Below are 27,082 nucleotides of genomic sequence, written 5' to 3'. Positions count from 1 at the left end.
TTTCTTTTAAACAACCAGTTGAATATAAGCATAAGGAATATCAAATAAATGATCGTTATGACCAAAATCATTGTAATTCTAGGTTGTTTCCGTTTTATTTGAATTCCAGAAAGCTAAGAATTATCACATACTCTTCGTATTCATGGATAGCCCAATGTGTATCGTTGTCATGGAAAGGACCATGCATAAATTCAAAATTGCATCCCATTTTATATGCGGCAATTGCGTGAACAATAGTCAGTGGCGGATCCAAAACTTTTCATGAAAGAGGGGGGGATGACTGACCTAAAGGGAGGGGGCCCGCTCCATACATGCTTCAATGATTCACTATATAATTAACCAAATGTTTCCTATGAAAGGGGGCCGGGCCCCACTGCCCCCCCCCCCCCCCCCCCCCCCCCCCCGGATCCGCCTATGATAGTTTCCTTTTCAAACGAAATGATCAATTGGTTGTTCAGTGCTAGTTAACAAATTTGTATACAAGACAAGTCTAATGGTTATACAGCGTGAAATTGTTTTACAACAAAGTACATTATTAACTATTCAATAAATGTGTTTCTGATCAATATCTTAAAATCTTATTTCAAAAGGATCGTAGTTTTCCATAAGCGCCTGTTCTGACCAGGCAGAATGTGTTGCACCGTCCATTTCCGAGGCTAGCGCATTGTCACCTCTAAGTCTATGGCCACTACCTCCAATAGTTGACTTGCATTCTGGACACGTGGTTTCTACGGTAGCACCACCGCATTCTCCAATCGCGTACACATGCCCTGTAAGTATATAATTATTCTTTAAATAGAAACGTCCATGAATTATTATTTTAATTCAGTGACATGTTTTGTAGTCATGTACCGTCATTTTCCCTCTTTTATTACATTACTGTGCGGGTTATCATGTGAATAAACTCATCATGGATTACAAGATTGTAATTTTGCATTTGCGTCAGACGCGTGTTTCGTCTACAAAAGACTCATCAGTGACGCTAAAAAAAAACGTGAACAAGTTGCTTTTTTAGAAAAAAAAGTCAATACGTGAACCTTAGAACTTTTTTTGTTATATTGTAAATCAGGACAATTTGGGTATGTTGAGAGTGGTGTTAAATGTAAAGTGAGGAGATAATTAATGTTTTTATTTCGATATTAATTTTTACCAACGTGAAAGGTCAAAATACTACCAATGGATGACACTTATAGGTTTCTTATTGGTATAGGTAATATTTCATCTAAGTCCAACAGCCATTTTATTTACTTTTCTGTGAAAAAAAACATATTAGATAGATATAGGAAGATGTGGTATGAGTGCCAACGAGACAACTCTCCAACCAAGTAATAATTCGTAAAAGTAAACCATTATAGGTCAAGGTACGGCATTTAACACAGAGCCTTGGCTCACACCGAACAGCAAACTATAAAGGGCCCAAAAAAATATTAGTATAAAACCATTCTTATTGGAAAACTAACGGTCTATATATAAACGAGAAACGAGAAAGACGTATGAACTACATAAACAGACGACAACTACTGTACATCAGATTCCTGACTAAGAACAGGTGCAAACACGCATATCAAAGGTCTAATAGAGCACAACTATGATCGAAGCGCATTGCGAATTTTACTTGCCATGCGCAGTACTAAGGGTTTTCAACTGCTTCCAATATTCCGGTGATAGGTTGTTAAATATTACGTTAGTATTTTCTGATTTTTGTTGTTTACATTATTCAATACTGCTTGGTTTCGTGTGCCTATTATTTAATTTTTAAATAATATATTTCATCCTTTTGATGTTACATGAATGTCTCTGACATTTGACTAAAAAGTTGATGTCCAACAATTTAGATAGAATTTAAAACAAAATTAAAGGGAACAACCATTTATCTGCAAAGGGGGATTATGTATTTGTGTCTGCTCCCTCGACATATGCGGAACAACTAACACGGAGTCCGCTTTCCGTGCCTGCTTAGGTAGCTATAAACAGTTATGAATAATTTCAAAATTTGCCCTCATAAATATTACCATCCCCTTTTATTGCTTTCTTGCATTATTTAGCTTACTGTTTGTGTCATATATGTGCATATGTATGTAGTCAGAATATTTCATAGATTTTTTATTTTAGCGGATACAATGGTTAAATATTTCTTTTGGGTGTATTCATGGCAACAATCTGCATTTATTTGCTATAAATTTTTGCAAAAAGTAGAATTTCAATTGCTTGATGTAATACCTTATCTGAAACATTTTACATATATCTATCAGTAAATTCAATGAAAATCATGTGTTTCATCTCATTTTTTGTACAATTGCGTCGAAAACTTTGTGTAGGAAAAAGTGTTCGTAAACATTACCATTAGTTCTGGACCAATGGCAGGTCTCGCTATGAAAATACGGAGAGTCAAACAGATTCTGAAAATAGCTCATATAATATGTAAAAAATAACTTTGATGTTCTTATAAACCATCTTTGAATGCGAAATTATGGCTCAGTTGTCTAAACATTAATTCAATTAAACTATAACTTTTATATTTGAAAAAATCACCGGGGCCAAAAAGCGAAACAAAACTCCTAACTGTGTATTGCTACCTTATGGATATTTTTTAGCAGAGGAATTTCAAACAACAGAGATTTAACAATTTCAAACGTATGTGTTACGGCAATTAACAAAATAATATCGGAGTATCTTAAAACCAAACCTTTCTTCTTACCGTTAGGACATTTATACCAATGGCCCTTTGACAAGTCCATTGCCTTTACGATCTCCATGCGCTCATCGTCAGTAATTCCTAGTCCTGTCCTTGGAAATAAATCTTTCATCCTTTCTATGAATTCCTGAACAAAGGTTTTCCTTTCTTTAGATAATCTTTTGCCATTTGTCAGGTAACCTTCACTTGTGTTCATGTCAGCCGTCTTCTTCCCATCATCAAATCTAAGAGCTCTTCCCGATGCTTTAACCTTGAAGTGTAAGAAATGTACCAAAAGCTTCAATCTGTCGAATTCATCAATTATATCAATAACTTCTTGTGTAGTGAAATACTTGCGTTCTTTTGCTATGAAATCACGGAGACATTTTATGTCATTATAAAATCCAGCCGAATACATCCTGAGCATTGGTTGAGAATCGGTCTCCCTTATATGTTGTTTTTCTAGACCAGAAAGGCGTGCAAAGAAATTAACCTGATTATTCACTGTTCCGAAATTCTGGACGGAAACTGGTCGTTTTGACATATTAGCCATTTGCTGTTTCACGGTTGCACGATCCTCTGATGTTAATTTGACAATTCCTTCTTGAATCGATTCAATTATTCCATCAATCCTCTTTTCATCACCAATCATTTGTTTTTTAACACATTCTATGTCTTTGAGAACTTCTTTTATCATATTTCCGTATCTCAAGTTTCTTCTAATTGGAGTCTTGCATTTGGGACACTCCTTCAGTTTGATGCTGGTTTTGGTCAGGTCGCTGTCAATATTTTCATCCATCCAACGATCTAGTCCACTCACTTCAAAGAAATGGCGACAGTCTTGCAACTGAACGAAACGCGCATCGTCATCATCTTCTGTGCCAAAGAAAATTTCTATCACTTTATCGTGATTGCATATCCTGCAAACATCAGGACATAGTTCACCACAAAGACCAATGCATTTATGTCCACATTTTAGCATTTTCTTGCACGAATGATTACATCGAGGTCTTTTGCAAGGTTTACTGCAGACCTCTTTACATGAATGGTGTTCACATTGCCATTCACATGGTTCGACACATGGAATACATACGTCACCACAATATTTTTGACATTTGCTGTGAACACAACGAGTCTGACAGTTACGTGCACAAGGTGGGCAGTTTGAACATTTGTCTTTACACAGATGTTCACAGACAAGAGGACGTTTGCAATCTTTTTTGCATGATTTATGAAGTCGTCCATATAAACATTCTCCGCATGTGCCTTTACAAATATGTTCGCAGTCTAAAATTTGGCGACATTGTTTCGGACATTTTCCATCTTGTTTACAGCATTTTACTGTCGATGAGTGACCACACGGCCATGTTTTGGTTATTTCTTCTTGACAAGAAACTGTATGACTATCACCACATGAATTCTGGCATATATGTTTACATGACAATATAATTTCGCATTTTTCTAGACATGCAAATGTAATTGGTTCCTGGGAGCATGGTACATTTTGCACGTGTCCACATTTCGGTATGATTTTTGGAACTGTAATTTTACATTTCTTGCACTTCTTGCTGCAGATACCAGAACATTTGTGACGTAATTCACAAACAATTTTTTCACATGGTTTCATACACATAAATTCTTTATGCTTCTTGTCATAAATATGACAAGCTCTGGTGCATACATGTCCACACTTTAACTGGAACTCACATGGCTTCATGCAACCTCCTTCAGGTGCTTGTTTAAAATCGTTTGCTGTAATGGCATGTATTCCACCATCGTTTGGATGATTCTGACAATATAATGCAAGACTGTTTCCAATCATCTTTTCTTTTCTAGCTAGAGTCACGATTTTGCCCCAAAGCTTGTCTTTTTTCAACATTTGAAAGTTGCCTATGACATATAACCCCTTTCTCGCTCTGGATAACGATACGCAGATACGATTTTCAATGCCCAGAAATCCCAAATTTTTTCTAGCATTGCTGCGAACTAATGAAAGGAGGATTATATCATTTTCCTCTCCTTGATAGTTATCAACAACTGTTAAGTGCACGCCATTGAAATTCGATTTCGGCATTCTCCGTTTTAATTCAAATAACTGAGCTGAATAAAGAGTAAGAACAGTAATCTGAGCAGGTTTATATCCTTGCAACAGTAGGTATGTACACAATGCTACGATATACTCTGCTTCGTGTATATTAGAGTGACTTTTTATGTCTGCATCAGACAATTCCATTTCAGTATGCTCAATGAAAAATGCGTTTTTCGATACTCCCTTTACTGGCTCATAAGATTTCACGAATTCATGATCTAAAAGGTGAGGGTATATAATCCTCATGACTCTAGATATCTCAGGCCGCATTCTATGCTGCAGTGCGAGGCAACGGTAATCCAATTTATTGTTGATCAGCCTTTCAAAAAGGGATATTTCTAGTTTGTAATCTCTAGCCAGTTTGTATACAGTCGGATTTGGTTTCAGTTGTTGATGATCGCCTATTAAAATGAGATGTTCACAGTGCTTTCTCAGCGTTGTGATAACGTGGGCTTCAAGTACTTCGGCCGCCTCCTCCACAACAATTATTTTTGGTCCTATTTCTTTCAAAACTGATTGATACCGTGCAGCACATGTTGTTGTTAGACCAATCACTGATGATCTTCGCATGATCTCTTTGTCTTCATGCAATTGCATTTCATTTGCAATGTCGCATGCTTCTTGGAATTCATGTTCTCTTAATTCAACTTGTGTTTGTAGGGTTGCACAGTAGCTATGTACCCAGTTTCTATAAAGGCGCCATCTTTCTTTTTGTTCGATTTTCCATATATTTTGTATCCTAGTCACTTCCCTACAATTCATTTTATCTGACGATGCCAATTCTTTTCTTATTGTTTTCTTAATGGCTTTTTTCTGTTTCCGATCAAGTGTCCATTCTTCTGTTCCGACTGCTTCCTCTTTCCCGATGCTTGAAACATCTAATGCCACTGTGTTTGTTGTTAACCCAATTGTTTGCAACATATTTTTTATTTCAGCTATAGCTCCATCATCGTCTATTTCTTCATAATTTTCATCATCAAATATGTCCATCAATCTATTCTTCATTTCACCATCAGCTTCATCAAGAGCATCAATAAATTCATCTTCGTCGTCCTCATCATCATCTTGATCGTTTCCGGTAAAAATACCCTGCGTTGTTGACAAAGAGGGTAAATGTAATGTTTCCTGACCACATGTAAGATTTCCATAGCCAAGCCACTCCAAAATGGCACTTTTCTTCTTCCCCAATGGTTGAATAAAGCCATGTACCCTCATTTCTTGTATCAATAGCTGATGTCCGTGTATCAACTGCCGCCATAATCCCTGTCCTATAGCTGTCTCCAGCGTTTCTTCGTGTAACACCTCTCGCTTAGCTGCTTCAATTCTTTCTGAAATTTTATTTATAGCAGCCTTCAGAGAGTTCATATGGACACGTGCTTTTGCCCTTTCTCGGAAAAAAGCGAGCGGCGCACTTCTATCTCTTCGCAACGCCATTCTCTTTGAATTAATGTTATGCAGTTTCATTACTTCGCTGGAACTTCTACTTCCAAGTCGTAAAACATTTCCTTTGTAAAAACCTAAAATTCCTTCAAGGAACTGATCTAACGCATGATTAGTATAGCATACTACCAGGAGCGGACTAGAATTGTTTTCATCAGGACACCATATATCTTTATTGTGAAGAAGAGCCTTTACTATTTTAAGGCCGATATATGTCTTTCCTGTTCCTGGTGGTCCTTGGATGATGACAAATTCCTTTGAAAGAGCCATTTGAACTGCACTAAACTGCGATTCATCTAAATGTAACATCTCCGGGGCTGGCCAATTTCTTACATTGCTAACTTTGACATTGTTAGCTTGTTGTGATTGTGCACTAAATGTATACGCTGGCTGGCGCCCTCTTAAATTATGACATGATTTGTCATAAATTGTAACTTCCGTGTCTACTAGTGGTCTGAGATCATATCGAGCTCTAGGATTCCTCTGAAGGTACGCTGGAGGATCGACATCTGTTTCGCAGGAAACAATATATTTCTCAAATGCAAGGTCTCCTCTGTGCATTGATTTTAAACCTGTCAACACATGTCGGTACGCTTCAAAAAATGCGTTTGATTCAGCCATAACAAGCACTGCTCCTTCGGATAACAATACTATATCTCTTGCATCGGTTTCAAATTTCAAATCAACCAATCCTTTTTTCAAGTCTTTCAGATCCCTGTTTCCGACAGTTGCAAAATACAGGGTGTCAAAATTATCTGTTGATAAGCATACTAAAGATCCAAACAAAAGGCGCTTGCTTGATTCCCATCTAATACGTTTAAAACCTTGACATGAGAAGCTAACTCTTCTGCATAAGCCACTACTGTTACATACTGTACTTATTAGCTGTACATCAGTGTACACCCTTATCTCCCTTGGACTATTTCCCTTCTCCTTTGGTCTTTTTAAAGCTGCTATGTAATCTTGAATTCCATCACGTAAAGGTCCAATAAAATCCTCTCTTAGTAATCGGAATTGTACGTCAAGATAATGTTGCAGATTTTCATATCCACCAAAAATCTTATTTTTTCTTAAAAAGGGAAATATATCAACATGAATATCATGCATTTCTGGAAATACAGGAATTTCATGGAAGTCTTGTGGTGGTTGTTGGTTAGACTCGAAATTCGATTGTCTATATGACTTATTATTATCACTGGTAATCTGTTCCATTTCTTCTTCGTTTGAGTCATCTAAGTGTTTATAAGCCAGTATCAATTCTTGCGAACTGGGTCTTTCACTGTCTGAAAGCTTTGATACTATCTGGCCTAAAATAGTTGTTATACCTACAACTTGAAACATTGAGCTTGGTATTCTTGATTTTATTTCTTTGCAAATATTCAGAATGTATAGCATAGAAGCTTCATACTCCTCCAAACTTATCTCGGGTAATGACTTCAATTTTACAATAAACTTAAGAAGAGTTATCTTTAGAAATTCCGAGGCTTCGAGTGTAGTTAATATATTTAGTACTTGTTGTCTAAGCCCTGTATACTTGCAAGCTTTAGAAAGACAATTCAATATCATATTGATCATTTCATCACTGTGATTTGTACAATCGAGGACATCCTTAAACAACTCTATATTGGCGCTGAATTCAAAAACTACATCGCTCGGTAGTTTATTTATCAGTTCAAGTAATCGACTGTATCCAAAAATCTGTTTCCAGTGCTTTTCGCCTTTCTTGCTCATATCATGTCCTCCTTTTGCCCCTCTTGGGTTTCTGAAATATAACACAAAACATTGTAATCGAAAATGTTACTACAAAAGAACAACGAAAGATCCCAATAAAGTGACATACGGGGGTGTTAAATTGTTGATGAGAGGTTTTTAAACTATAAAATATTTTGTTTGTTGTTGTCAACTCCTTGGTATGAAAACCACGGCGCACAATATATGTTGTTAAACTGCTTTATAAAGGGTTATTAAGTGAGAAAATATAAGTGTTATAAAAAAAATAAACTTGCAAAAAGATAATATATCTTTAAATGGTAAATATCAAATTGAGAAAATTTTGATGAATTGTTTACTTTTACTATTATTAAAAAAAAACAGTGTGCAGACGCTGACAGAGTCAAAAAATAATTTGTTGAAGAAATGACAAAATAAAACTTATGTATAAAAAAAACTCACGATGCAGAATTACTTCTCATCTGTTGGTTATCCTGTCGACCAAAACCTGAATTTCCTCTTTGACCTCTTTTTGCTGCTGCATTTGTATTACCCCTGCCTGCAAATGTATCTCTAGCATACCTCGATGTTGTATCTTTTACGCTACTAGAACGTGTATATTCCCTGTAAAAAATGGGAAAGCACTTTTCGTTAATGCCAATAATCGTTAACTCTCAAACTACTGTAATGTCTTTTTCAGCTTTTAAAGTATTGTCTAAAAGAGGCGAATGCTACAAACGGTACACCCAAAGCTAATAAGTCTATGACAATCTGACAAAGTTTCAAAACACGAAAATTAACATAAAACGAAACTATCAACAGAAACAAAGCTGGTCAATACAAACTCAAACATAAACCGTTCTGAACTCAGATGCTTGGGAAGGAAGGAAAAGCAATTCCTGTTTCCTTTATGACTCCCGCCGTATTACTCGTGTAAGTACAAATCCAATGAGAAGTCTCGTACGATGATGTCACAATCGATAAAAGTCAATGGGATTGTGTTTCCGACAATCGGAACAAATCCGTGGTCACATATATTCCATAACAGCCAATCAACTCTTGATGGCATATATACATCCATGAAATGTTAGTATAAACCTTTTATTCAAGAAATCTGTTTTGCTACTTTTTAAAGTCTATAAAAAGCAAACAAATAATGCTGTACATGTTAGTTAACAACCATCACGAGTTGGTTGACCGTTATGGAATAACCGTTTCACAAATGATATCGGATATGTTCCTTACGTCGTAACTACAATCCCCTTCCCTTTCATGAATTTGACCTACCAAATTAGACTATTTACCGGATTTGTAATCACATAAGCAACACGACGGGTGCCGCATGTGGAGCAGGATCTGCTTACCCTTCCGGAGCACCTGAGATCACCCCTGGGTTTTGGTGGGGTTCGTGTTGTTTGTTCTTTAGTTTTCTATGTTGTGTCATGTGTGCTATTGTTTTTCTGTTTGTCTTTTTCATTTTTAGCCATGGCGTTGTCATTTTGTTTTAGATTTACGAGTTTGACTGTCCCTTTGGTATCTTTCGTCCCTCTTTTAACAAAGACTCATACTTGTGTTACAGTTGCAGACTTGTTTCTTATTACTGTTTAAAAAAGTTAATACGCAAAGGCATATTTATCTTTGTTTGTATCCTTATTCGATTGGTGAACACGATTATGTGATAATTACAATTCACATGAAAATAAAAGAAATAAAAAAATCGTAAATTGTGCCAGCAATATTAAGATATTCCTACATTTCATTATCATTCACATCCTGTGGATATTATTTTTGGATGTTAATAAAAATGCACCAGGTACAAAATCAGACTTTATACTTTTACAAAAGAGGGACAGAAGATACAAACCTTTCTCTAATTTCATCCTGTGGGTTTTCATTTATTCCTTGCGTTTTTGGTGAAGATGCATCGAGAATGGCTAACCTATTCAGAATTTTAGGTTCCTATTGCTCATCAAATTCGAACTCTTTTAATTTTTTCGAGCGTCACTGAGTTGTCTGTATTCGAAATGCACATCTAGCGAAGAACATGATAAATCTGGTAGTTTTATGAGTATTTAAAGAGTACTCCAGAGAAGTACTCCTTTAAAAAAAAGAACTACTCTATAATCTTTTTTTTGTTGTTGTCGAAATTAGAAATTAAACTTGAAGGTAATCAAATGTTAGCTTATGTTATATTCATTAATTCTAATGGTGTTACCTAACACTGTGTGCAGATGTATCTGTATCACTCTCTTCTCCGCTTGATAAACTGATTCCTGGCATATAAGGTCTTTGAAAAGGTGAGCTGTCACGATCTTGAGGTCTTTCATTTCTAAACCAAAAATGATAATTAAAATCATCTGTTGTGCTTTTGTAGTCAGATAGTTACATACCATAATTGGAATGTATTGCATTATGTAATCATAATGCGTTCCTGCATGTTGTATACGATCTTTTGTAAAGTATGCATCTGATTGCATGCGCACGCGATTTCGTGTTATGGACATATAAGAACTTTTGTAAATGATGCGTGTCATCGCCTGTGCGCTAGCGTTTTCATGTGTGTGTGTGTGAATTGATGATATTTATATTTCATAATATAAACAGTGAATTTTTCCATTATACTTTGATCTCTGTATCATTATCTGTTTCAGGTGTACCCCAAAATGTTCATTCATACCTATTTTGATGAAATCCCCTTCCTCTAGTATTCCCTCCTCTTCTGCTACCTACATCTCGGTTCCCTCCTCTATATCCACTCCCGCGTCTTCCCCGGCTTCTGAAATGTATCGATAACTGTAAAACATATGAACGAAAATTATTGATGAACAGATAAGTCATCCCCCATCCCTGATTGTTAATTCGTCATTTGTAATATGAAAAGATAACAGTAAAAGCAAACTACACAGAAAGCTTATAGCCTTGAAATTGGATTTTCAACCATCCTTTATGGCCCATTTCTATATATAAAAAAATAAAGAATAAGTGATTTATGGAGAAGACATCTACATTAAAGCGGAACGTGACGTGAACTGATAATGATTGTTTTTATTCTCTTATTCTTCATGGTCAGTTGTAGCATATGAATAAAGACAGAAATCGCCAAGAAGAGATACACAATTTGTTCTAATTGAAATGACGATTGTATGACACATCTTCCAAACAAAACAGATATGTTGTTAATTAAAAGAAATATGATCTTTAATATACTAATTTCAGAGAATGTGATGTTTAATTGTGTAAACATGGGAACGGCATATTCGGATCTATGTGAGTATTGATCTTAGCATTGTTAATTTCTGTTTGTTTTCTTTCTTTTTACCATCGAGTGATCTGTAATGTGACCTTTTGCTTTTGTTGTCTTCATTTGATTGTTTCCGGTCTTACCTCACACTGGTATCAAATATATCTGTATCGCTATCTTCGCTGTCTGAAAAAATAAGTCCTGCCCCAACAGGTCCATGATGAAGAGAGCGGTCAGCATCTGGAAGGCTCTGATTTCTAAAAAAAAAATATATAAATTATATGGGTGTTATTTTTTTTACATTTTTTTGAAGTTGGATGAGTAGAATTTTAATTGAAATCTTAAAAAAAAAATCCGCATAAATCATATTTTTGCAAATTTTAATTGTTTATAACATTTGAAAGTCAAAATTCTCTGGATTTAGTACAAATTGGCACTTTAAATTAGCTGTAAAATTTAAAAATTGTGTGTATGACTTTAACACTTATAACGGTTTGCAGGTAATACATGTACCATAAACACCGTGGATGAATATAGACAATAATGCTTAATCGATAAATAACATAACAACTTTCTTATTGATATATTGTCCAGCAATGTGCCAGATTAATTTATTGTTCATTGACATCTTAATGAAGCAGAACATTATATAGATATTATATTTTTTCTTGGGCTAATATTATACTTGCCTTCAGGTTTATATGATCCGTTCATCCTATTTCGACTCCTCAAAATTCAAGAACCTAGCTATCCTTAATTGTGGTAAATTATATGGCCTTCCGAATACCGTTTCGATTCCTAACACCACTGAAGACTTAGAGACATTTTAAAATTGTCGAAATCTGGATATGGAGTACAATACTTTTTGCACCTTTTATTTGCGGTATACCATCTTTTTCGCAAGTTTATAGTTCTGTGTGGTAACAAATTAAAAGTTAAAAGATTCATGTTGTTACATCTTGTGATCCGTTTATTTGTCAATCGCTTATGGCAGTTAGCAGGGTTTAGGGACGTTTGTTGTTCGACCTGTTAGTCAATTGCGTTTTGTTAGAATATACTTTTCTCTGTTTTAGGTCTTTTGAAAAATTTATGCTATATCCAAACCCCTCTATCAAGAAATTTGTTTTGCATGCACATGTATAAAAATTTCGGTTTTTCTCAGACACAATCATTTGTCTGAACGTTGTTTTCAACTTGGACTTGTAAATATACATCTATATACCTGTTATGATAAAAACCCCTTCCTCTAGTATTCCCTCCTCTTCTTTTGCCTTCTTCTCGGTTTCCACCTCTATATCCACCCCTTCGTCTTCCTCGGCCTCTGAAATGTATATAAGGGTGTGATATACACGATGGAATTGAGGACACATATAAGTGATCTGTTTTCTCAGATTGCAAATTCGTTTTCTTCCCTAATGACTTCATACAGTTTTATACTTTTAATATACAAGATACAATACTTGATCTTCTAATACTGGTTTCTGTTTCTGTATAAGGCACATGGTCATCATTTTCGCAAAAAAACCTGCAGATGTCAGTAGTGAACTCCATTTGTATTTATCTCGTGCGTTATTGGAGAAACGCCAAAAATTAAATTATTTTTAAAATTCCAGTAATAAAAAAGTAGTCTTAATAAAACTTGTAGTTTCAAAACACATTTTTGAGGGAATTTAAATTGGATACTTTTCATGAGATAGTATGTGAATACGAGTAAAGAGGAATGACAAGTACCCTGCTGGAGAACATAATCAACCCAATATATCTGATACGATATGCATTAAAAAGTGTTACTATTAGTACGAACGCCATCTTGAGTTTTTCGAGCCATCATGAGTTTGGTGACCTTTATGGAATATCTATTTCCCAGACATGGCCACGGATATGTTCCAATTGTCATAAGACTCATAACCACAATCCTGTCCTTTTTTCTCGAATGTGACCAACCGAATAAGACTTTTCTCTTTGGTTGTAATTACATGAGCAAAGCGACTTGCGCAACAATTGGAGCAAGGGGTCTGCGTACCCTTCCAGGTCACCTGAAATCACAACCGGGTTTTAATGAGTTTTGTGTTGCTCAGGTTTTTAGGGTTTTTAATGTTGTGTTTGGATATTGTTTTTATCTTGCCTTTTTCATTGTTTTATCCATGGTGTTGTCATTTGGGTACTTTTCTCATCTCATTTAGAAATAAAAGAAAATTTACATGGCGAGTGATACATATCTAGCCGGGAAATCTTATATATCCAGTCGACGCACCAGATCTCGTTGTTATTCTATTTCATGCGATTCTCTTATTTTGCATTACCTTGAATCATCTCTTTAATCGATTTACGATATTTAAGCATCGGTAAAATAAAAATCACTCACCTTCTGTCGGGTTGATCTGCCATTCTGCTGAAATCACGGATGTTACTTCATTTATTGTTTAAGTCGTTCACAGTATTGCCTCCTGTATATCACGTGATATGTTCATCTGTAATACAACATTGATCAATAGCATCAAGTGCAAATAAAACACAAATAATGTATTACTATAATTGTTCACTTCTTCGTACTATGCTACCTGTTACCTGTTGTCTGGTAGGTTCACCCTTTCTGAGAGTACCTCTCAATGGAATTTATTCAGGTTAGTAATATAGACAATGCAATTTGTCGTAGGTGCTCCTCTTACGTATAAACCTGAACTACTTTTACTATTGAGTTAAGCAAAGAAAATATATCCTACAATGGAAGGCTCATATGCACTACTTTATTTTCAAAGCTCAAAATATAGGGCTGTGTGGCATTTTTTCAACTTTTATATGGCCCGTACTTCTAAGAGTTTAAACTTACGCTAACATTCTGCACTATCCCTTTCGTTACTTGAGGTCATCCTCAGATTTCAAGGCAGTGTATTTTTATGATTATTTATACTGGTATAAACATTCCCAATTTATGTCTTTATGAGATAAACATGGAGATCATATCTGAGAACAAGGACGTCAACAAAAGAAAATGTATCTATGAATATATGCAACCTGCAAGGTATTCATTCCCGTGAAAGGAGATGGATTTGTTTAAATAAACTCATCATAGACGCTGACTGCTGGGCCTGTGATACCCTCGGGGAAATAAATCTCCACCAGCAGTGGCATCGACCAAGTGGTTGTAAATAAACGCATTATAGATACCAGGACTAAATTTTATATATACGCCAGACGCGCGTTTCGTCTACAAAAGACTCATCAGTGACGATCGAATCCAAAAAAGTTAAAAAGACCAAATAAAGTACGAAGTTGAAGAGCATTAACGAGGACCAAAGTTCCTAAAAGTTTTGCCAAATACAGCTAGGGTAATCTATGCCTGAGGAAGAAAAGCTTTAGTATTTAAAAAAAATCAAACTTTTGTAAACAGTTAATCTATAAATATAACAATATCAATGATAATTCATGTCAGCACAAAAAGTGCTGACTACTGGGCTTGTGATACCCTCGGGATAATAAATCTGCACCAGCAGTGGCATCGACCCAGGGTTGTAAGTGTCTGTCCCATTTCTTGGTCTTTCTGAATGTTTCTGTCATAAATAAAATTCATTGCCTAAAAGTAGCTTATAAAAATCGACAAAACAAAACGCCTGGGACTTCAGAACTATCACGATTCTAGGCTCAAACGGGTGTTTTTCCTATTATAAAACTTTATCAAACGCAACCGACATCTTAAGTGTTCTCGTCATAAATTAGGTACTTCCTAAATAGTGTATTTTTTCTCAAGAAATATTGTAAAGTCATAATATACAATGCCTTAAATTTAATAACTATTCGTACTGAAGAGGAGTTGAAAGAAGGAATTCACTTTTTCCATATAAGATGAGGGATGCCAAGAGGATTAAATAATTCTCTCATATAAACATAAACGTTTAATCCCGCTGCAAATGTTTGCACCTGTCCTAAGTCAGGAATCTGATGTACAGTAGTTGTCGTTTGTTTATGTAATATATACGTGTTTCTCGTTTCTCGTTTTGTTTATATAGATTAGACCGTTGGTTTTCCCGTTTGAATGGTTTTACACTAGTAATTTTGGGGCCCTTTATAGCTTGTTGTTCGGTGTGAGCCAAGGCTCCGTGTTGAAGGCCGTACTTTAACCTATAATGGTTTAATTTTTAAATTGTTATTTGGATGGAGAGTTGTCTCATTGGCACTCACACCACATCTTCCTATATGTATATATGATAAAATATTCGGTCAAAACGGGATAAAGTATACAAATATTTGTAGTATCGATTGTAGTTAACAAAACTGAAATACAACTCCTTCAAACTGAAATATAACTCCTTCAAACTGAAATATAACTCCTTCAAACTGAAATATAACTCCTTCAAACTGAAATATAACTCCTTCAAACTGAAATATAACTCCTTCTTATAACGTACTTTAAAAGATCCCGTCAGGATGATAATGTTCTATTATATGTCATTATGATATATTTCTATTATGAATTACAATATATGTTGACGTCAGACACTCAAATCAATGAATGTGCTCGTATATAGTCGAAGTGTTTGTGTTCTGTTATATTGTTCCTTTTAAAATTGTTATACGATGATGACTGATGTACCCATATTTTGACTATCTTATTTATTTTGTCTGTTTATTTAACGCATCAATGTAAAGATAACGGAATTCTATGAGACTGTCATTAAAGTGAGAGGGTTAGCGCTATAAACCAGGTTTAATCCACCATTTTCTACATTTGAAAATGCCTGTACTCAGTTAGGAATATGAAAGTTCTTGTCCATTCGTTTTTGATTCGTTTTGTTATTTGATTTTGCCATGTGATTATGGACTTTCCAAATTGATTTTCCTCTCAGTTCAGTATTTTTGTGATTTTACTTTTTGATTCCTTCCCTGACGCAGATTTTCATTCATTGACTATGTTTTCGTTAAGAATCCTACTGTAAGAATTAAGTTTTTATGACAATAAGATGATGCGGTATGATTGCCAATGAGAAAACTATCACTAGAGACCAAATATTATAAATTAACTGATTGAAATATAACATTGAACTCCTAGGATTAAAACAAAAATTCAGGTATGGGGTCAAAATTTGGAAATCACAATTACAATAAAACTTTTGACGACTACCAGATTTCTTTCTTAATGATTGGGGTTTTTTTTGAAAAAGATGCTAAAATTAGTTCGCAACCGGTAATTTTTAGCTGTTCATGTAGGTCTTGTTTGGTAATTATACCACATCTTCCTTTATATATATATGCAATGCCTTAAATTTATCGCCGAATATTTTATCATATGTTTATATGAGAGAATTATTTAATCCTCTTGGCATCCCTCATCTTATATGGAAAAAGTGAATTCCTTCTTTCAACTCCTCTTCAGTACCAATAGTTATTAAATTTAAGGCATTGCATATATATATAAAGGAAGATGTGGTATAATTGCCAAACAAGACCTACATGAACAGCCATGTATCACCATCATTGATGGCGATCCGATGGATACATCTGTTGTAGAGTTGTCACTGACTCAGACGTACTTGTGCGTATAATTATTTTCTGTGACTGTATATTACATTAATTTGTAGAATCCTTTACTATAGATAATTTAGCTGATCTGTAACAATAACATCTTCATGCCTTATATAGCATGTACTGTAGTACGCCGCTAGATTAAAACTGACGTGGAAAGGTAACACATGCCCACCGAAAGCTCTTTTTTTGAGAGCCCAGGTGGTCGTGTGGTCTAGCGGGACGGCTGCAGTGCAGGCGATTTGGTGTCACGATATCACAGTAGCATGGGTTCGAATCTCGGGGAGGGAAGAACCAAAAATTTGCGAAAGCAAATTTACAGATCTAACATTGTTGGGTTAATGTTTAGACGAGTTGTATATACATTATGTACACAGCCATGTATCACCATCATTGATGGCGATCCGATGGATACATCTGTTGTAGAGTTGTCACTGACTCAGACGTACTTATGCATATAATTATTTTCTGTGACTGTATATTACATTAATTTGTAGGATCCTTTACTATAGATAATTTAGCTGATCTGTAACAATAACATCTTCATGCCTTATATATCATGTACTGTAGTACGCCGCTAGATTAAAACTGACGTGGAAAGGTAACACATGCCCACCGAAAGCTCTTTTTTTGAGAGCCCAGGTGGTCGTGTGGTCTAGCGGGACGGCTGCAGTGCAGGTGATTTGGTGTCACGATATCACAGTAGCATGGGTTCGAATCCCGGCGAGGGAAGAACCAAGATCTAACATTGTTGGGTTGATGTTTAGACGAGTTGTATATACATTATGTACACAGCCATGTATCACCATCATTGATGGCGATCCGATGGATACATCTGTTGTAGGGTTGTCACTGACTCAGACGTACTTATGAATATAATTATTTTCTGTGACTGTATCTTACATTAATTTGTAGGATCCTTTACTATAGATAATTTAGCTGATCTGTAACAATAACATCTTCATGCCTTATATATCATGTACTGTAGTACGCCGCTAGATTAAAACTGACGTGGAAAGGTAACACATGCCCACCGGAAGCTCTTTTTTTGAGAGCCCAGGTGGTCGTGTGGTCTAGCGGGACGGCTGCAGTGCAGGCGATTTGGTGTCACGACATCACAGTAGCATGGGTTCGAATCCCGCGAGGGAAGAACCAAAAATTTGCGAAAGCAAATTTACAGATCTAACATTGTTGGGTTGATGTTTAGACGAGTTGTATATACATTATGTACACAGCCATGTATCACCATCACTGATGGCGATCCGATGGATACATCTGTTGTAGGGTTGTCACTGACTCAGACGTACTTATGAATATAATTATTTTCTGTGACTGTATCTTACATTAATTTGTAGGATCCTTTACTATAGATAATTTAGCTGATCTGTAACAATAACATCTTCATGCCGTATATATCATGTACTGTAGTACGCCGCTAGATTAAAACTGACGTGGAAAGGTAACACATGCCCACTGTAAGCTCTTTTTTAAACATCAACCCAACAATGTTAGATCTGTAAATTTGCTTTCGCAAATTTTTGGTTCTTCCCTCGCCGGGATATATATATATATATAATGTCTAAAAATAGCAACAATCAACATTCAATCTAATTAAGCGTGGATCAGTTTTTGAAAATAACTGATACAGTTACTGAATTAAAATTATATAAATGTCTAAGAATATAACTAAAACACACTAATTGATACATTAAAAAGTTCTATTAGATGTTAAATAGAAATACGCAATATTTCGCTAAACAAATTAGCTTCATCAGGCGTGTGCATCTCTCAAGGTGAAATCGGATGCTTGACAAAAAAATATTTTTGTAGCTTAATCTATACAAGATTTGAGGGACAGTGTAACATATTAATTCGGTCATAAAATATGTTTGTAGCTACAACTACATGAAGTTGGAATAAAAGTTTAACACATTTATAGATGTTCGATTAATTGTATGAATTTTTATAAATTAATTTGTATGATTTCAAGATGACTATGGTTTTGATTTGCTTTGAAATCTTTTTTCGTCTCTCTCATTGAGTCCATCAGGTTCAAGAGTTTGTAACTGGTGCATCCAAAATCTCTCTCTTTTTTGTCTTCCTTGTGTATCCCAATTTTGATTTTTCTCAATGATTTGAAATCTGATGTTTTCAAAATCATGTCCTGCTCTTAAAAGGTGTCTTGTAATTGGGCAGTTCCTTTCTTTTGTATAATATGACCAGTCATCAGTCAGTGGCAAACGTTTAAGGAATCTATCTGAACAAGAAAGCCAGGCCATAAAAAATTTAAATTTAAAAAAAAAGGGAATCGTCAGCTTTTAAATACAAAATTTTACAAACATTTAGAAAGTGATCCTACAAAAGAAATAAGTAAACAAATTAATGAGGTCCTTTCAGACATGAACAGCAAAAAACATATTGATGACGACACGTACGACTATGTACGCCCTGATGAAACCTGCACAGTCGGTCGATTTAACTTGCTCCCAAAACTCCATAAAGAAGGGATTCCGGGAAGACCGATAGTATCTGCAAATGGCCATCCAACCGAAAAAATATCTGAATTCGTGGATTACCATCTCAGACCACATGTTAAAACAATGCCATCTTACATTCAAGATACTACAGATTATTTGAAGAAAATGGATTCATTAAACCCCTTACCAAACAACACAATTTTGATATCGATGGATGTGTCTTCTTTGTTCACAAATATTACCAAATATAGTCGCTTGTGAAGGAATAGTCGCTTGTGAACAGGTATGGAACAATCGTAAGGATATACATCCCCCAACAGACTGTCTGGTTCAGTTGCTGAGACTAGTGCTTGAAAACAACAATTTTGTATTCAACGACCAGCACTACTTGCAGGTTGACGGTACCAGTATGGGAACCAAAATGGCACCTTCTTTTGCCAACATTTTCATGGGGAGTCTCGAAGAACGCATCCTTTCGAATGTACCATACAAACCCTTGTCTTGGCTCCGTTATATTGATGACATCGACATCAAATGGAACGAAACTGCAGAACGCCTGCAAGAATTTCTCGATTTATGTTACAACTTTCATCAATCGATAAAGTTCACATCTGAAGTTTTAAATGAGAAAATTGCGTTTCTCGACACCACCATAACTTTAGAAAACGGAGTCATGACAACAGACCTTCACACCAAAAAAACTGATAAACACCAATTTCTCTCTCCGAAGAGTTGTCACCCGAAACACTGCTCCCGGAGCATTCTGTACAGCCAAGCCATCAGGTTAAAACGGATTTGTTCATCGGAATCAAAGTTAAACCATCGTTTAGGACAACTCAGACAGCAACTCAAATCAAGAGGTTATAAGAACAAAAGTATTTCAGAAGCTTTCGGAAAAGCAAACGAAAAAGAACGAACAAACCTACTTAAATACAAAGAAAAGACGGTCCAGACAAATAAAATCCCGTTTGTTGTTAGCTTTCATCCTCATCTGACAAATATTTCATCAATTGTCCACAAACACTGGCGTCTTATTGAAAATGATCCTTCCTTAAACGAGATTTTTCCATCACCTCCAATTATGGCTTACCGCAGACCAAAAAACCTCAAAGATATTCTAGTATCATCCAAAGTATCTAAACGGGAGATATCAACAATCGGAGGTTATAAACAATGCGGAAGGGGCAATTGTAGGTGCTGCAAAGTCGCCAATATAGAAACCCAGTTCATCAGCACAGCCACAAAGAAAAATTACAACATATTTATAACATCAAATTGCAAAACGCAAAATTGCATTTATGTTCTAACGTGTGGAACTTGCAAATTACAATATGTTGGTGAAACAGAAACCCCATTTAACATCCGACTAAACAACCATCGGTCATATTATACAAAAGAAAGGAACTGCCCAATTACAAGACACCTTTTAAGAGCAGGACATGATTTTGAAAACATCAGATTTTGGATGCACCAGTTACGAACTCTTGAACCTGATGGACTCAATGAGAGAGACGAAAAAAGATTTCAAAGCAAATCAAAACCATAGTCATCTTGAAATCATACAAATTAATTTATTAAAATTCATACAATTAATCGAACATCTATAAATGTGTTAAACTTTTATTCCAACTTCATGTAGTTGTAGCTACAAACATATTTTATGACCGAATTAATATGTTACACTGTCCCTCAAATCTTGTATAGATTAAGCTACAAAAATATTTTTTTGTCATGCATCCGATTTCACCTTGAGAGATGCACACGCCTGATGAAGCTAATTTGTTTAGCGAAATATTGCGTATTTCTATTTAACATCTAATATAACTTTTTAATGTATCAATTAGTGTGTTTTAGTTATATTCTTAGACATTTATATATATATATGTATATATAAACGAGTCTAAATTGAAAACTACGTCCAAACCTATGATTGCGTTGGATAAAAACCGCAATTTTTATACGTGTGCATGTCAAACAAATTTCGTTGTAGAAGGGTCTAAAAACAGCACAAACAACATTTTCCAAAAGACCAAAAAAGTGAAAAAAAAGTATATTTAAACAAAACGCATTTGACTAACAGGTCGAACAACTGATGTTCTTTAACCCTGCTGACTGCCATCGACGATTGCCAAGTAAAATTGATCACAGGATGTAACAAAATGGATCTGAATATAAATTTAATACGTCACAGAAAGAAAAAAAAAATGTTAACTTGTGGCTACGATGTTGTGCCACAAACATTCGGTGTCAATATTTCTTTAGTACACCAGATCTAGATTTCGACAATATATGTCTCTTCAGTGATGTTAGGGATCGAAACGGTATTTGGAAGGCCATATAATTTACTCAATTTAAGATTGACTCTTGAATTTTAAGAGACAATATAGGATGAACGGATCATATAAACCGGAGGGAAAATATGATACATGCCCAAACAAAAAATATAAACGAGTCTAAATTGAAAACTACGCTCAAACCTATGATTGCGTTGGATAAAAACCGCAATTTTTATACGTGTGCATGTCAAACAAATTTCGTTGTAGAAGGGTCTAAAAACAGCACAAACAACATTTTCCAAAAGACCAAAAAAGTGAAAAAGTATATTTAAACAAAACGCATTTATATATATATATATATATACAGTGTGAGAATACATTTCTACAACTCTTAAAAAAAATATAACCGTCAAAATTGTAAATTTGGGTTGTATTAATATCCGTAAATTAGCGTTTAAATCCATCATTGTAATGTAAAAATATTTCGAGATTCTAAATGATAGGAGAATTGCCTCTATGCTTGTGTAAAGGATACCTTCTTTTTTTTTTATCTTCATACCGTTTTTTGTAGTTTTCATCGAGTACTTCTTCAAAATTAGAGAGAAAAACATAATATAACCATTCATTTTCTGTTCTTTTTCTTAATTCTGATTACAGATTATTACGTTTTGAGTTCTCCTCTTGATTTTTTTAGATTTGAAAAGATGATTGTATACGTTTTCAAAGACTTGTCACGGGAAATTGAAAGGCACACTTACAAAAATAAGTATAAAGAGAGCGATCGTGTAATAAGAGGACTTATTTCTTTCGATTTCTATACGATAATAGCATCACCATAAAACAGTGTTCATATTTCACAATTCAATTCAATTACTGCTTTTAACAAATCAATAATCCTTTTAAGTAAGGAAGATCTTGAATAATACAAATACATTCTTTTATTGTCACATCATAAAACGTATTAAATATACGGAAATGTTCATGTATACCTGCATTTATAAAATGTCAGCTGTTTGACGATAAATATGTGTTCATGTAAAACAAATGGTGTTGCAGAGGGGTTAAATACAGCACAAACAACATTTTCCAAAAGACTAAAAAAAGTTGAAAAAATATATTTTAACAAAACATGAAAAACCGAGTTATCTTGCGCGACAGTCACAGTGCAATGCAATTTGGTCCAACGATATCTCAGTAGCATGAGTTGGAATCCCGGCGAGGAAAGAACAAATAAAATGATTATGTACAGATCTAACATTGTTAGGCGAATGTTAAGACGGATTATGTATATATATATATTTGGTGGTTAGTCAATTTATATTTTATATAGCAGAATAATTTATATAAGGAATGGGAAATACATTGGGGTTCTTATTATCATGAGTGGTAAAGTGTTACCTTGGTCATGGTACATAAGAAAGGTTATGCTTGACTTTTGTCCTTTTTTCACTTCCATTGTTCTCGAAAGTCATAAATCGATTGACCGAAAACAAATCCAGGTTACAAACTAAAACTGACAGAAACACATAAAATGTAAGAGGAAAAACAACGAAACAATAGAAATACTAAAATGCAACAAAAAACCAAATGACCATGCACCACACTCAGAAACGAACTATAAGATAACAATTGCCATGATGATAGTATTAGTTATCATAATACTGTTTATTTAATTATATCCAATGATTGGTTTAGCAGCAGAACATTGTAATATACTATTGCTTAATAAGAGGCAACTTTAGTTTACTAATTTTCATTTACATATCTTTAAATGTTATACAAAAATTACAAGCAAGACTACATCAAAATCAGATCTCTTGAAATCTAAGCATTCGTAAGAAATTGTTCCTTAAAAAATTGAAATTTCTTGCGTCTGACGCGCTTTTCTGGATTTATGTTGAAGATGTATATTGTGTATGGTGTAAGCGACATAACAGGTTTCAGTTAATTAGATGTTCAGCTTGCAAACAAAACACACCATGACGGACTTGTTCGTATATATGTCAATTATGTCAAATTACATTAATTGTATCGAAAACGTGCTAACAGACGTGGAATTTACGGAAAACTACTTCTAGCCCCAGCCTGTGAGCAGAATGCAGGTAACCCATGAAGGGGGATTTTCTTCAATAAAGTCAATTATTTCTATACAAACTATGTTTCTAATAATTCACACTCAAATGGAGAGAAATATCCGATTTATGTATCAAGTAGCTTGCCAAATAACATGATGCAAATCATAAAAGAGCAGAAACAAATCAGTCAAAAATAGTTTTGTTCCATCGTTTCTTTTAGATCAGGCATCATGTATGTCCTCTATACATCAGAGGTTATCTTAGTTAACAGCACTGTGCTTACTCATCTGATTTTCATTTAAATTTAATAACGGCAGAAGAAAATATTACAATCGTTCGAGGGCTTTTGTCCTTCACCCATAATTTTATTATGTAATGTAGTAGACTGCCATACGCAATCATTTAAAACAGTGTGTGTTTAATTGAACGATAAATTATAGGCATGTTATCTATTATGAGTATTTTTCCAATTTTCATCATATTTCAATGAGCAATACGTTGTTCCTAGATATTATGACTTTATTTTTTCATCTGTTCAGTACGTTACCCTGTAAGGGGAATAACTTAACATGTATCCGGTAGGAATAAAGTCTTTCGAGGGCTTCCAGTACATGACTTATCAAATGTGTTAGGTCCTCGCGAAGCTGTTCTTGTTTTCTTCCATGCATTCAGTGGATGTGACACTGTTTCGACATTTCATGGGAAAGGGAATAAATCAGCTTGGCAGACATGGGAAGTATTTCCGGATGCAACAGACGTTTTTGCCCGCTTGAGTATGATACCAAACGCTATTGAAAACACAGACATGGACAACATAGAAGCATTTGTTTGCATTATGCATGACAGATCAACAGCAACATTTGCTGTGAACGGTTTAAATTGTTTGCGAGGAAGCAGCAGCCTTATGATGATGCTATTCCGCTTCCAAGAGGTGCTCTTCTGGAACACACAAAAAGAGCAGCATTCCAAGGCGGACTTGTTTTGCCCCAAACGGATGCATTCAACAGGTACCAAGTCCTGAACACTGGGGTTGCCCGAAAGAAAACGACATCGAAAGTTGGAAACCAAAATGGACTTCTTTACCTGCCGTTGCGTCCTCGTGTCAGGAACTTGTGAAATGCGGATGCAAGAAACCCAGCTGTGTTTGTAACTTTAAATGCTACCGTTTTGTTTTCCTTGTACGGGTTTGTGTACATACAACTGTCAGTGTGATAATTTTTAGATACACACAATGTTTTTTTAACCTAGCAAGGCGAGAAAACTGAAAAACAATAAGTAACATCCCTTGTAAAGTTGCTTGAAAGTATAAAAATTGACATTTTTTTACTTGTTTGCAGGCATTTTGAAACCGGAAGTCACCACTTGTTTCATTAATGTATTGTCTAGTCGTAATTTAAGAAATGTCATTTACTTTTTATCAAATCTAACATTAAGTTTTACGTATAACACACCTTTCAAAGGATTAACGAATTAATGCAAATTTGTAATGACGCCATAACCAAAATGAGTCATCTGTGGTCGCCATCTTGATTTTATGGCCAGCACGGATTTTTTTTAAGTAGCATTTAGTGAATCTTTATACTAAGTTTCACGCTTGTATAATGATTTGCACAATTATGTCCATAATATCTCCCACTAGTATAGATCATTTCTACTTGTGAAATAAATTGCAGTCGCTCATTCTAGCATTATACATGTTATTACTTCTTAGTCTTTTGTTAATAAAGTTCCTATACAATCATTTCGCTCATTAAAAAACAAAATTTATTTATTTCATAGCACGCAGTATTTCCATGTTTTGCTTCACTGATTGGACCTCAGTATACGTTAATGAAACTGTTTAGAATCAACTTACATTTCATAATGGTTTTAATTCTTTGAAAATACATTTTTTTTTTCTATTATCTTTTAAATGATATAATTATTATTATCATTATAATCAATATAACTGACTATTGTTATACATATATACATTCATTCCTTCTTACCTTGGAAGTTGTTATTGTGACGTATGCATAATTAGTCATAAATACTTGATTTAAAAACAGGTAATCGATATTCTGAAAACTGGCAGTATTTTCAGGTTGTAAGGATAGTATTGATTATAATATATGTAATAGTATGTTCAATCCTAAAGATAACATTCATTATCATTATTTTGTCAACTCCTCGTCCAATCAAATTGTTTAAATTTACCTTTTATGTATCAAAGTACATATTTCCCTCGTGAACTTATTTTGTACGAATCACCACAAGAGCGTACGTTCATTATATTATAATCAAGATTCATATTAAGTTTGAAAAACATCACAATGTCTATTCTAGATCAAAATATTGGGTCAATTTCATTAATGTGATCATCAACACTATTCAGTTACATTATAAATAAAAAAAAGTTTGTCCTATAAAAATTATATAGAGAATTTCAAGCAACTTTGTAGGAGGATTTATGATATATCTGAAGGGGGAATAAAAAAAAAAAGTCACACATATGTTATCGTTATATGTATACTGACACCAGCAGCTACACTTTTGGGAGTCCAGAGCCTTTAAAATAGCTTTTGTATTTTTGATTGATGTATGAACCGTTAAGTTTCCAAATCGTTATTGCTGTATATCTATCCTCGAGATTAAGTAAATTATTGTGACCCATTTTGTTACAATACAGGTTTTTACTTAAATGATAATTATCCCTTTGTATAATTTAAAAAATGGTGTTTTTATTTAAATCCCTGCACAAAGTTAGATTATAATTATTTTATCTATAATGAATATTTTCCTCAACTTTATCATATCTCAATGAGCAATAAGTTGAACTTAATATTATGACTTTATTTTATTAACTATTCATTACCTTTCCTTATAGGGAGAATATATTACAATGTATGCGGAAAAGATGATTTTTACTTGGCATGTAATAAACTGCTGTCGCTCAGTTTAAGCATTTTCCCCGTCTTTTCTTAATCTTTTGTAAATAAATTTATATACCGATACAATTATTTCTTATAAAATATATTAATTATTTCTTTGATAGCACGCACTATTTGCATGTTGTGCTTCATTGGAGCCAAGTTTCAGTCAATACAACTACTGTTTAAAATTAATTTACATTTAACCATGGTATAAACTTTTATGAAAAATATATTAATCTTGTTTCTATTATGATTATATTATTCAAATGAGACAAAAAATATTATTTTAATTATTCTTACTATCATTATAATAATTTACTGGCTATTGTTATACATTCATTTCTGCTTACCTTGCAAGTTTCACATTCGTTGTTGTGATGTATGCACACGTCACCAATTACCTGGTTTATGCATGTGGTTGATTTTCTGAAAACTGTTAACAAGTTACTTAGTACACGGCCGACACTCGGCTAACCGAGATATTGGTCGGTTAATCTTATTGAGTATGCGGCTATATCGGCGGTTGGTCTGTTAATCGGGTTGGCTAAATAATGGCAACAGTAGTATACCGCTGTTAACTCATAAATCCATGGACAAAAAACAAAATCGGGGTAACAAACTAAAACCGAGGGAAACGCATTAAATATAAGAGGAGAACAACGACATAA

At 34.5% G+C, this 27,082-nt stretch overlaps 1 protein-coding gene across 2 annotated transcripts; it reads right to left on the bottom strand.

The window, feature by feature from the left end:
- Positions 1 to 403: 403 nt before the first annotated feature.
- Positions 404 to 26,810, bottom strand: LOC134712385 (NFX1-type zinc finger-containing protein 1-like). 2 transcript variants are annotated; one of them, XM_063573877.1, is made up of 9 exons: positions 26,765 to 26,810; positions 13,520 to 13,625; positions 12,377 to 12,475; positions 11,298 to 11,411; positions 10,591 to 10,689; positions 10,129 to 10,242; positions 8,376 to 8,537; positions 2,699 to 7,965; positions 404 to 770 (listed from the first exon to the last, which is right to left on the bottom strand). In XM_063573877.1, exons 2-9 carry the CDS (start codon positions 13,540 to 13,542, stop codon positions 571 to 573), a joined length of 6,078 nt encoding a protein of 2,025 aa, XP_063429947.1. In that variant the 5' UTR covers positions 13,543 to 13,625; positions 26,765 to 26,810; the 3' UTR covers positions 404 to 570. The 2 variants fall into 2 exon arrangements, with proteins under 2 accessions (XP_063429947.1, XP_063429948.1); XM_063573878.1 differs by lacking the exon at positions 26,765 to 26,810 and adding an exon at positions 25,491 to 25,564.
- Positions 26,811 to 27,082: the final 272 nt, after the last annotated feature.

Source organism: Mytilus trossulus, chromosome 3 (assembly GCF_036588685.1).
Source record: "Mytilus trossulus isolate FHL-02 chromosome 3, PNRI_Mtr1.1.1.hap1, whole genome shotgun sequence".
Lineage (NCBI taxonomy): Eukaryota > Metazoa > Mollusca > Bivalvia > Mytilida > Mytilidae > Mytilus > Mytilus trossulus.
This window is presented reverse-complemented; position numbering and strand designations above follow the sequence as displayed.

Bases quoted from the DNA above. Each gene is read 5' to 3' on its own strand.
- LOC134712385 (XM_063573877.1), bottom strand. From the start codon at position 13,542: ATGGCAGATCAACCCGACAGAAG. The intron at 10,690-11,297 runs GTAAGACCGGAA...GATACATTTCAG, and splicing joins ATATTTGATACCAGTGTGAG to AAGCCGGGGAAGACGCGGGA. The intron at 10,243-10,590 runs GTATGAATGAAC...TTTTTGGTTTAG, and splicing joins AGGGGATTTCATCAAAATAG to AAATGAAAGACCTCAAGATC.